Source organism: Abramis brama (assembly GCF_963993115.1).
Source record: "Abramis brama genome assembly, chromosome: 20".
Taxonomy (NCBI): domain Eukaryota; kingdom Metazoa; phylum Chordata; class Actinopteri; order Cypriniformes; family Leuciscidae; genus Abramis; species Abramis brama.
Genome location: NC_139982.1, coordinates 24876864 through 24890621, shown reverse-complemented (window position 1 = coordinate 24890621; position 13758 = coordinate 24876864). Strand labels below are relative to the sequence as shown.

The 13758-nt window shown below is 34.7% G+C and overlaps 1 protein-coding gene across 1 annotated transcript in view; it reads right to left on the bottom strand.

Moving 5' to 3' along the window:
- Nucleotides 1–13758, bottom strand: part of zcchc14 (zinc finger, CCHC domain containing 14) — a 29720-nt gene that overhangs the window by 9689 nt on the left and 6273 nt on the right. Inside the window, exons 2-5 of the mRNA XM_084095180.1 lie at nt 11754–11880; nt 1645–1715; nt 1368–1439; nt 1005–1090 (exon numbers count right to left, since the gene is read on the bottom strand). Coding sequence (XP_083951306.1) covers nt 1005–1090; nt 1368–1439; nt 1645–1715; nt 11754–11880 — 356 coding nt within the window. The remainder of the gene's footprint in view (nt 1–1004; nt 1091–1367; nt 1440–1644; nt 1716–11753; nt 11881–13758) is intronic.

The following is a 13758-nucleotide window of genomic DNA, read 5'->3' as shown; positions in this document are numbered from 1 at the left end:
ATGGTGATTTTTAAAAATCTTGTAAGAAATATAATAAAAAATGCATCTCTAGCAAAGTGAAGCATGGAGGAAGTGTGTAATTGTGTGGGGACTTTTTATCTGCTGGTATTGGTGAGCTACTTCACTGTGAAAAGTCATTTAATGCTTCGGAGTACAGGAGAATATTGCAGAATGGCTTGCATCCCACAAATGAAAAGTTGTTATCTAAAGAGGAATGATCAGATGTTATTTTTCAACAAGAAGTGGCTTGAGAATGAGTCCATCAGGCTCATGTTTTGGCCTGGTCAATTGGTCTCACATTAAACTTAAACTAACTGGGAGTCATATTTCACCTACTAATGAACTATTTGAAGCCATAAACATTGAGTGGAACAACAATACTGACTCTTCTTCCTGTAAAAAATTAATTAATTATATATATATATATATATATATATATATAATTTTTTTTTTACAGGAAGAATAGTCAGTATTGTATATAAAATCTAACAAAATAAATAAATGGACAATTATATATATATATATATATATATATATAATTATACATTTATTTATTTTGTTCGATTTTTGTTAGACACAAAATCAAATGAATCAAAAACACTGCTACTTTTTTGTCAGGATTCTTTGATAGAAAGTAGATTCAATTTTAATGAATCCTTGCTGAATAAAACTATTAATTTCTTTGAACTATAGTATATAGAGAGAGAATGATATATCTATACTGTATATGTGATATATATATATAAGTTATTTTATTAAATGAGCATTTTAATTTATAACAATATAGAATAATAAACAACATTTCCCCACATATATTTCTACTTAACCTTTTAATACTTAAAAAAGGCCTTTTTTGCAACTGCATTTTAAAATCTATCTGTCTGAAAATATATTGTAAATATTACATTTATAACCCATCCCTGATAAAAAAAAAAAACATTATATAAATGAGATTTAGTGTATCTGTTTGCGCATTTCGTGTTAGGATTCAGAAGCAGAAATACCGAGGATCTAGTTCATGAGTGGAATCAAGTCCAGGCATCTGAGGCAGAAGTTTCTCCAGACATTCATCAGGAAAGAGCTGAGACAGCTGAAGAGAGCGAACAGAGACACAATCACACTTCTTCACAGTTCATTGTTGAGTGCTGACAGGTTGGGAAGATTCACTGGTTTTCAACTTTACAGAATTGATTATTCTTCAATCAAAGTCAATGCATTTTTCGACTATTCAACTTTCCAGCGGTTCCAGTGATGGGCAAGCAATTGGGATGAACAGGAATGCTAATGTTTTATTTTTAAGACTTTTGGTCTTTACGCAACAACATTTCTAACACGCATGTAACGACACACACATGACTGTCACTCACCTGGGAGATGAACTCCAGCACTTCCTGAGGGGTTTTGCTGACAGTCGACAAAGTGGAGTCGGACCACAAGGCCTTCAACCAAGACAACAGTATGACAAACATATAACACGCCAACTACATTTTACATTTTGGCTACAATTATTCTGTAAAACATATGACACAACTACAGAAAGGACCTCTTTTTGCTTGAGATACAATATCGATAATAAGCAGGAGATTTTGATCAACGGTTACTGTTTTTCCAACAAACTTTACTGGAAACTGACACAAAACTCACCTCCAGGATGTATTCTGTTGGTTTGTCTGATTTGGGTGTAACTCCTCTTAGTTCAATTCTTTCAACATAAACTGAAAAAAAGCACAAAAAAAGACAAGAAAGGTTCAAATCTGTTTGGTTACAGAAGACTTTAAAATTGTTGCGTTAAATGCATCACGGTTTCCACAAAAATATCAAGCAGCACAAAATTGTATGATAATAAGAAATGGTTCTTTAGCACCAAATCAGCACATCATGCAGAATATATGAAATCATATTCGCCACAAAGTTGAGATTTGTCTTGAAATGCTGGATTGTTTCACTCTTGCATTCCACGCATAAAAATATAGTTACATTTACCCCAAAATAACTGAATGAGTTACATTCACTCCCCAAGCTTTGAATGTGAATTACACACATACTCTCCATAATGAATTATGGTTGTATTATCAAAGACTGTTTGGATTCTATTAGAGGAGAAGAGTATGTGAGAAAATCCTCCAGAACTTAACAACCTCTCAGACGGTTTCTGGCAGGTCAGAACGCATTCAGCATATTCAAGAACCCGAGAGAAGCCTCCAGGCAGTTCATTTCACAACATATTTTGGTGGCAAACCAGTGAAGTTCAAAACAGACAGCAAGGTTAAACGTGAGTAAGAGCTTCAGAGAGAAAATAAGGAGCGACAGAAGGCAATATATATTGTTTCATAACTTTGTCATCTTTAAATGGTTTGATGTTAAAAAGTTTGGGGTTAGTGAGATTTCCTTGAAAGAAAGTTAATACTTTCGCTCAGCAAGGATGCATTATATCCTAAAAGTGAGAGTAAATGCATTTAAAATGGTACAAAAGATTAATATTTCAAATGCTGTTCTTTTGAACTTTCTATTCATCAAAGAATCCTGAAATAAAATGGATCACAGTTTCTACAAAAATATTAAGCAACACAACTGTTTTCAACACTGATAAGAAGAAATGTTTTTTAAGCACCAGATCGGCATTTAGAATGATATCTGAAGGATCATGTGACACTGAAGACTGGAGTAATGATGCTGAAAATTCAGCTTTGCAACACGTATATAAATTACATTTGAAAATATATTCAAATACAAAACCGCTATTTTAAATTGTAATAATATTTCACAATATTACTGTAATAATACACCGTTGTACTGTGTTTTTCACTTTAAAAAAAGCAGCCTTGGTGAGCAGAAGAGAATTCTTTCAAAAACGTGAAAAAATGTAAACAACTCCAAGCTTTGGTATGGTAATGTTCGTGATATTCATATATTATAAGTGTGACTTAAGTGTCCAGCTTAAGTGTGTACATATGCACACACACACACGTTCACAGCGAGCAGGAACACATCCGGAGTCTGCCCACCGTAAACATGGGCGAGCGTGTTTAATATACCCTGCAGAGTCAGCACTTCCTGTAGAGTGTGTGTGTGTGTGTGTGTGTGTGTGTGTGTGTGTGTTTGTGTGTGTGTGTGGACAAAGAGAGCTGAATGTACTTCTGTGAGCAGAAGATCGCCTTCAGTTCACTGAGATAAATATATTTTATTTCTAAATATAAGATCAAGCGACTAGCAAAATGTGGTCCTCAAAAAAGAAAGTATAAGCCATACGGATCTGAAACGACATGAGAGTTAGTAATCGATCGCAGAACTTTCTTTGTTGTTGCACAGACTTTAGAGCTTTTTCATGGTCTCATCTCTTTCCGCAACTCCGGCAGGCGAGTGTGAGCTCATCTGGAATGTTCCGGAGAGCAAGAGGCTTTTCCCTTTGGCAAAGAGAGATGCCTGTCTGCTCCTCCCATTCCACCCACCAAACCCCTCATTACACTGTGTTTTTATGTGTGTGTGTGTGTGTGTGAGTGTGTGTGTGTGTGCGTGTGTGTGTGTGTGTGTGTGTGTGTGTGTGTGTGTGTGTGTGTGAGTGTGTGTGTGAGTGTGCGCCATGGAGTGAAAGTGAACCACAAACCCAGAGAGAGGTCACCGCCAGAGGAGGAAGAGATTTGTGAAGTGGTTTGAGATGACAGATGGACAAAGGCAAATGTGTGAAGTACAAATGGGATGAGATGCAAAGTATTTTTAATCTGGAAGAAAAAATTATAATTTTAGAGTATTTGCTCAAGTGCAACATCACTAAAACATTCCATGCCAGATGTTACAATTACATTCAGGTGTTTTCATGATGTTTATATAATATATAAATGAATAATATATGATTATATAAAATAGAATGTGATGCATTTTCCTTTAGAGGATGTAATTTTAGAGTATTTTGCTCTGAAACACTCTATCACACTAAAATATTTAACTACATCAGTTCTCCAGTAGGTTATGCATTTTTACACTATTGTTGTAACAAAGCAGACTATAAACAATTTAAATTATTCATGAATCACAAAGAGCCCAAAAGCAGCACATAAAACATGAAAATCCTGTACAGAACAGAAAGGCAAAATGGTGTAAATTTTACATTATGTTATTGTTGTATTTTATATTAATTTAAAAAATATTAATAATAGCAATAATAATATGTTAATTTATAATACATTTATTTTTATATAGCAATAATAATAAATTATTATTATTGCTATATAAAAGCTTATATTACAAAAATACATGTTATTAATGATACAATTATTATATTTATATAAAATATATTGGATTAATATATAGTACCAACATATTTAAATATACTATTGATATGTATTATATATAAAATATATATAAATAAATATATATACAAATATTATTATTAATAATTATTATTATTATTATCATTGCTATTTAAAAACTGGTGTAATATTAAGTGAGTGAAAAATACAGCAATAATATTCGAGGACACAGCACAAATACATCGTTCATTATCCTCCCCCTCCCTGTGACCTTTCACTGCAGGCATCATTGCACTTTTCAAGCTTTGCTCACTGTACAGGGGCATTATGGGAACACACCTGCCATCTCTCCTGTCCTCCCACGTGAGTTTTCAGCACTGGGCTCTAATAACTCATGGATATGCACAGGTGCAGCTGACCAGAACAAGTTGTTTTCTTTCATCTGTCACTTTTTGCTTCTTTCTTTCTTCACCTCTCCTGTCTGAACCTCCTGAAATGATAGAGGTTGGTTTTCTATACGGTTATGTCATTTTACTTTGAATGTTTCAAATGAGTTATGGAAACGTTTATTGATAAATACACCTCCATTCAATGGTTTGGGGACAGTAAGACTAAAAAAAAAAATGAAATATGCATTAAATTGATCAAAAGTGACAGTAAAGACTTTTACACGGTTACAAAAAAAATAAAAATGTTATTTTCAACGTTCGATTTATCAAAGAATTCTGGGAAAATACAGCATTGATAATAATAACAAATGTTTCTTGAACATAAAATCAGCATATTAGAATGATTTATGAAGGATCATGTGACACTGAAGACTGGAGTAATGATGCTGCTGAAAATTCAGCTTTGCATCACAGGAATAAATTACATTTTAAAATATTTTGAAATAGAAAACAGCTATTTTAAATTGTGTAATAACTAGTGCTGGGAAAAAAATTAATCGCGATTAATCGCATCCAAAATAAAAGTTTGTGTCTGCATAATATATGTGTGTGTACTGTGTATAATTATTTTGTATATATAAATACACACATATGCATGTATATATTTAAGATTTTTATTTATTTATATATAAATTATTTATATTTATATATAATATAAATTATGTATAAATGTATATACAGTATATACATGCAAATATTTCTTAAATAAATACATGCATATGTGTGTATTTATATATACAAAATAATTATACACAGTACACACACATATATTATGCAAACACAAACTTTTATTTTGGATGCGATTAATCGCGATTAATTTTTTTCATTTTTTTTTTACATTTCATAATTCTAACTGCATTTTTTATCAAATAAATGCAGCCTTGGTAAGCAGAAGAGACTTATTTTAAAAACATTTTAAAAAATCTTATAAATGTATTTTTTTAATTATATATTTCAGTATGAATTAAAATGTTATCATACACAAAACATAAATATGATTATATAAATATTAGATGATAGTAATAATTAATGTTTGAAATGCCACCTATAAAATTATATATTTTATCATTAATACTATATACAGTTCATTATATTTAAAACAATTAACTTTCATTTTATGAGGAAACATAATTTCCCAGAAATATCTAATCTACACCAAGTTTCTTTGTCAATATTGATTTTAATAAAGTTTGAAAACAATGTGATCTATTATAAACTGTTTTGATATGAGATGAGAGAGAAATATTTATACATTAAAAAAAATACTAAATATTAAACCAAAATATAAGAATAATTAGTTAAAACTAATGATGTGATGATTATTTGTGTTTCGTCACAAAACGTTTGAGTAACTGTGCTGAATTTCTTTGAAATGTAATTCAGTAATTTCCTTTTCCTTTCATTCCAATTCAAAGTCAACATCCTGTCAGGCCAATTCAATCACTCATGAAAAGTCTTTTCATGGTCAGGAGGAGGAACTTCAAGTTTTCTGCAGGATGGGTTTCCATAATACTTCTGCACTCAATCGTACCACACAAAATAACTATTCGGTTTTTAGATATTGAACACACCACATTTGAACACACACTAGGGTTGTCAAGGTACCAAAATTTCAGTAGTCGGTACCAATACCACTAAAATTTCATGGTTTTCGGTACCAATTTAGGTACCAGAGCAAAAACTGTTGAATTAAATACTTAAAAAAATGTCCAGTTTGTCTCGTCCGTTGGTTATCACTGTCAATCATCGCAGTTTCTGATTCAATCGCACATTTAAAAACGGTTATCAATCCAAAAACTTTGCCTTGCACTTTGCATTGTGAGTGGTTCATTAACAGAAAGCAAGAGAAGAGCCTCCCATTATACCACTATATATATATATATATGACTAAGGTTGTCAATCTCTAAAGCGCAAGCTCACTGAATTCTGCACTCTCACGAAAACTCCCGTTATAAAAAAAAGCTGTCTTAATTGCACAAAGAATCTCTTCTTTAAATCATGTTTAATCTTTGTTGGTTATAATGAAAGGATTAAGCGGTTAAGGTTAAGCGGATTCTGACTAACATACTGACTAGCACCTCTGATTGGCCATTCCGGTCATGAGCTCAAGACAGATACGATTGTGATTGGCTACAATGCTCAACGCTTGTAAAAACACGCTGTAAACAGAAACCTTTGACGCACAGAGAACGCTCAAACAAACACGAACGAGAACGTTTAAAAACAGCGTCTATCAGCGGTTAACGAATATACCCGGTATTTTGTTGATCCTGGAACAATATTCCTGTCCGAAAATTTAGTCCTAACCTTATCCCAACCCCTAAACCTAACCCTACTCATAACTTATCCCTAAAATCAAAGGGAAATGATAGGTGAATAAGAATGGTTGTAAGCCAAAACTTGACATACACTGTTAACTGATTGGTTGATTGGAATGTACTTGATGAAATCACGTTCACAACCCTATAACATCTCTCTTTGTCTCTTTGTATCACACAAATAAACACATTTCTATACTTTTTTTAATACACTCCCACACACATACCTTCCTCTCTATGCTCTGTATACTTTGGATGCCCTGGGGCTTGCAGTTGGCGCATGCCTGATGCCAGGCCGGGTAATCCGAGGCATTCTCCCATTCTTACAGCTCTAGTTACCCAGCGAGCATTATAATGCACACATCATAACTCAACACACAGACAAACATTCAAGAACAGACAAGCAGATCTAGAGTCATGGATGCATACACATCCTTTCCAACATCAACTCGACAAACAGCCGAACTTGGCCGAGCTTCTGGGAATTTCAAATGTCGTTATCATTGTGAGATCCTGTGAAGAACAGCTGTTTTGAAAGTCTTTGATTCGACTCGTGTACATGTATATAAACCTCACAGGTTTTAACAAAGTCAATATCCAATGGGAGTTGAGTATGTTCGATTAAACCCAATAAATATGAATGTGTGTGTGAGGGTGTTGACGGATTGCTACGGCTCGTGCTGAAGGCATGCGGTGAAGCATTGAGGTAATGCAGCAGAGAAGCATTAAATTACCAGCAGACAAAACTATCTCTATCTCTGCTCTGTTCAATTCCAATGGCCAGTGCCTCCAGCACACCCGCTGAGCACAAAAGCCTTCCTGGACTGACATTTCCATTATGTTATGGTATAGATATGCAATGAACGGAGCAATATGATCCCAGGTCATAAGAATAAGCTATATACACAACCGACCATATCTTTTAGCTTCAGGCATTTTAGTTTTATATATATACACAAACACATGGTTCTTCATGTCAAACGTCACTGACATTTTCTTTTGCAAATGTAAAAATCTATAAATATATTATGCTGATGAAATAGAAATAAAACACTGAGATAAGATGAGAATATGCACGACATGCTAGCATGCAAGTGTTTTCTGGGGAAAAAAGAGCAGTTTGTGGATTCCTGTTGTTCTGCTATCCAGAATCAGGTAATCCGTCTTCCTTTTGTGATCGTTTTTCAAAGCAAAATTGGATTGGATCACCCTAATCCAGATACATACTTATTCACATTACCATATTAACAGTGCTGTAAATGGGATCACAATGACTACAATTACATGGACAGCAGCAGTAATCTAATTATTGACCTTATTCTGAATAAGACAATATTCTGATTAAGGTGTTTACATGAGTTGCTTTTAGAATGTTCCTTTCATGTTCCCATTTTACATGTTATAGAACACAGATCAATTAATGGCACGTCATTACGTCACCATATCACTGACGCCGTCCGACGTTCCCTCCAGAATTTCACGTATCAACATACAGTTCATCTTTGTTATGGTACCATATACAGTTTTTCATTTTTAATTTCACAAAAGCTTCAAGTGCAGTTAATTATTTGTCATGCTATACGTGCTAATAGACGGCGGCTGTTGACCGGTCCCCCTAAAGGGACATGGTGATAGGAAAAATAGGGGAAAATAGGGGAAAATCTCCATCCGTAGATCCTCATCTGACCCAACCCAAATAAATAATAATAATATTAATAAATAAAATCAAAAATAAAAACAGACAATACAATAAGGGACGCAATATTTAGATTGCGTAGATTTAATTTGACTGTCTCTGATGATTGAGTCATTGTAATTAGTATGCAGTGTAAAAAACTAACACTGTCAGTTAAAGTTAAATATATGAATTTTGTTTGATATTGGCAGCTGTTTAGGGGATTATTTTATGGGGACCTTTTTTATTTTTACTATACTGTATTAAAAGATGTAATAGGTAGCCTAATTTGTACTTTAACACTTTAACAGTTGAATAAAAATTAAGTTCAAAATAGAAATAAATAGGTATACTACATGATTCTAACATTGTATTATTTGACCAATTTTAAATCCTGATTTTTTGGATCGAAGTTACCCAATCCTACTAAAATGTTTTGAACAACACATACTGAAGTTTTGATCCAGATCAAAACCCAAATGGATTCCTTGATCTAATCTGATTTCAGAATCCCTATTTTCTTATGAACAACCCATTTCCAAGATCTAATCCAATCCGCTAGCCGAAATCTGATCAGATTACTTTTGAACAACTGGGCCCTGCTGGTGCTACTGTTGCATTAGCCAACAGCGAGACAAAATAGGACCAAAAATACACACTTATGCTCACAACAGAGCGTAATTCAAGAAATGACAGCACACATCCCAGGAAAACGTGTGTGGACATGTGAGTCTGTGTAAGATGTAGTAGGTTGTGTCTCTAATATTCTCCTCAGGATTAAAACAGAAAACTACACAGTCTTTCAATACCACACAAACCAGTCTTGAAAAGTGCCAGGCCAAGATATTCCATTAAACATGAGGCAAACTCTCTTATGTTCCACAAGTTAAAAATGCAAACTCTGTGGATTCATACCCATGTGTATTTACAGTCTGTCCACAATAAGACCCAAAGGTTCACGCAGAGTGCAGAGATCAATGATCAAATATCTCATAACTAGAGCTAAAGAAGCCAGTAAACCTGATAAGCAGACCCTTATGAGTGAGGCTCAATCTTCAACCAGAAATGGAATTCATAATAAATGGATTTCATGTAGCATGCATTTCGGTTCTAATAACAATAGAAAAAAACATTGCATTCCAAACCCCATAAAGCAATGTTAAAACTCTGGAAATTAAAACTATACTTTTAATAATATGAAAATAAACTATACTTCGTCGCGGTCGGGCTGAAACCTTGTATCTCCAAAACCTCAAGAAATGGAAAAAACACTGTATATTTTTAAATAATTAAACACTGTGCTTTATATATGTTCAGACACTTGCATGTGTCATTATATTATTAACATTTTACCGAAATCAAGCTCAAATGGAGTTACGAGGTTTTTGACCAGCACATTTTTGAAGAATTTCAGACCGCATCTGAGGCAGTAAGTGCATTGCGTATTCATCAACTTACAGGTTATAAAGTTTACTGCAGCTATGTGGGCGCTCAGTTTTTCCTGTCATTTGGCCAAAATCTCATGTTATAAAAAACGTCATTCACACAGGCTATTTAAGACAGAATTGGATATGACTCAGTCACAAATCCTAGACTAAGACACTCTTCTCTGCTCCTCAAATGCTTGAGTAAAGAAAACGCAGCACTCATTCAAAGAGTTATTTATTTTCCATTGCATTGCAAACAAGCAGAGCCGGTCCAAACAGTGCACGGCACTTCATTCAAGATTGAGCTGGAGTGGAGTTATGAGGTTTTACTGAGAGTTTGAGGATCCAATGGAGTTCCAAAGTTTAGTCACAAGCTCTTTTTTATAGTTTTCATTGGTTAAATATTTGTTTAAAAAAAAAAACCGACAGATGTAAAGGGTGACCAATAGTAATGATTTATAAAAGAAAATAAAAATGACGGAATATGGAGATGCGAGGTTTGTTAGTGAGGCAAAAATAAACACAACAGCTGTCCATACTCTGTTGGAAATGCAATTTATTTAATATTATTTAATAATAACTTCTATATTCAGTACAACAAAGCCCTTGCTTCTGAGATACTGCTTATTTAGTCTTTGTAGATCTGTGTGTGTGGTATCAACTTAGGCTACGTTTACACGGAAACGATCTGAAGAGAAAACGCAAAAGTGATCACTTTTTATTCTGCGTTTAGACAAGCGTTATGGGGGGAAAATCTGCGTGCATATGGTGACGCAAAAGTGTGTGAAATTCAATGTAGTATGCACTCCAGGCGGCTAGGTGGCAATGTGAAGCACTGATCGGTGCCTTCACTGTCTAGCAGACTTTTGCGTTTTTACCGTTTAGACGGAAAACGCGACGGTGGAGCGTTTTTAAGATTTCCACTCTGGAGGGTGGTTTCACTTTTTTGCGTTTTTAAGCCCCAAAAACGCCGTCGCCGTCTAAACGAAAGGCACATCTGATAAAATATTTTTACGTTTTCACCCGCGAGCGTTCTCATGTAAACAGGGCCTAAATCTCCTGTCTGGGAACATTCTTGCTTCCCAATACGTTACAACAGCGATGGTCAAAAACACGTGGACAAAACAGTCACTCTTTGTAAACTTTGTTCGATGTGACGTATTGGTAAGCCATGGGTACGAATTGTTAATTCGTGGCCACGATATACATATTTTTTCCTGCATGTCATGTGTTGGCTCCACATGATAATACAAAGCATACAAAAAAATACATGTCTACTACATTTGGACATCGCAAGAGGTCGCCTCATGGTTGCTCTTGGCTGAAAACTACCAATTGAAACGGTTCAGGTCAAAAACTGGCTACTGGCTAGATATAACAGATCCTGGATTACAACCTAAAACTAATCTCTTTCTGCAAACTAACTGTCACTCTGATTAATTTATCCTCCTCTGCTGGAAAAGGCCTGAGAGGAGGGGAGAACATATTTTCAACTAGCTGTCTCACATGAATGAAACTTTGGTTTAAAACATTTCAGCCTGCGCATTCTTGTTCCAGCTTCTGTATTAGCATGTCTTGCACCCAACAATGTGGAGTGCGTTTGTTAATCGTATTGCAACTAAAGTTGCGGAACTCACCTTTGCTGGGTTTTCGGACGTGCACTTTGAGTGGCATTTCCTGGCACAAGAGCGACGGACTTGGCGGCACCATTTCAGGACCCAAGCCTTCATCTGTCTGACCTCCTGTGACCTCTCGTTGTACAGTCTGGAAAAGAAGTTTAAACATGGGTCAGGTTGAACACGGGCGTACTGTCCCATTAGTGCTGTCACACTTGGGTGGGTGGGTCTTGCATTTAAATGCATTTGCTTTTTAAACAATGTGGCGCAGGACGTGAAAATGATAACTGCGTCAGGCTGAAACTAGCAAAAAAGCATTGAGCCGGGTGTATGATAGGGCCCAAAAAGTTGAAATTACAATAAAGTCACAATTGCAAGATACCAAGTCTCAATGTGACATGTAAATTCAGAATTAAGAGATATAAAGTTGCAATTATGAGAAATAAAGTTGTAAACTTTTTTTTTTTTTTTTACTCTTGTATGTCGCTAAGCAGTTTTGTTACTATGTTGTTGGCAAACATATTCATGTTCAATGAAGCAACTTCCTAAAAACTGACTAAAAAGTGAGTCATGGACTTCCTGGTAGTAGATGACTGTTCTATAATTAGTCATCCTGGTAATCAAGCCAACTCAATACACATGAGCCATTATGTCATTTTCTTCTGAACAGCACATCTAAGAATTAAAAATAAAACATATAGGCCTTATTTCACAGACATGACTTAGTTTAAGCCAGGATTAAGCCTTAGTTCAATTAGGACATTTAAGTAGACGTGCCTTAGACAACGTGCCTTAGAAAAAACATTTATGGTGTGCATCTTGAGACAAAACAATGGCACTGTTATATTTGAAGAAATGTCAGTGCAAGTTACTTTCAGTTAAAACAGCTCAAACATGCATTTTAGTCTGGGACTAGCTTAAGCCTTGTCTGTGAAACCAGGGGATACATGCAAATGTTTCCCATTTTAGCTTTGCTTTATCACATAATCAGATTACAAATTCCACAACCCATTCTGATTTCTGATCTGAGGTTACATCTTTTCAGCTTGCTAAAGAAGAGTTGAAGCAAAAGGAGGCCGGTACCACAAATGCTAAGCACAGCAGCTAGTAAAAGCCAGCTCTGAAACCAATTAGGACTACCGTACAGTCCACTGCTGCCACATCCACATCCCACGCTGCCAAATCTCCGTTCCTCTCTTCCTCTCTTTGAAAAACATGCCCTTCTGTTGAAGACTCAGCTGAAGTGTGGATCATAACACAAAAGAAAGAACTCCTTGGAAAATTACAGCTGAGAAAATCCGTTCATAGCAGACAAAGAAGAGCAAGGCGATAGACAAAAAGTGAATTAGCCTTATTTTTAAGGATTATTTGACAAGCTGTGTTTGATGTAACCAAAAATATTGTTTTTGTGTCAGTTTAAAGTCAGCATGATATGGCCTTCACTACTCCTTTTACTAAACAATCTGACATACAGTAATTTAGTGTAAAATAAGAGCCAATGAAAAAATGATTTTATCCATCAGGAATTGACTGGAACATGAAACATGGGCGTTTATTTATAACAGATTATGACAATTTTGGCAATGTTGTATTATTTTAATTGTGGGATACAATCGAGAAGGTCAAGATTTCTGAGATGGGACAAGCCAAAAAACATTTGGATACCGACACTGGATGCGTTTAAAACTAGCTATATAATTGTTTAGTGAACATATAACTACAAAAGTTTGGGGTCAGGAAGACTTTCAAAAATTTTGAAAGAAATCTGTAATGCTTACCAAGGTCAAAATATTGGTGATATTTGCTATTTTTTTATTTAAATATTAAGTTCATTTCAGCAATTGTTATGCATGTGTTTGCACCCATCTCTCTAAGATAATGGCATCGGTCAATCAAAAAATTAACATCGGTTAACCACAAGTAAAAACAGAAATATTGTAATTATTTTACAACTTAAAACAACTGTTTTCTATTTTAATATATTTCAACTGTAATGTATTCCTGTGATGGCAAAGCTGAATTTTCT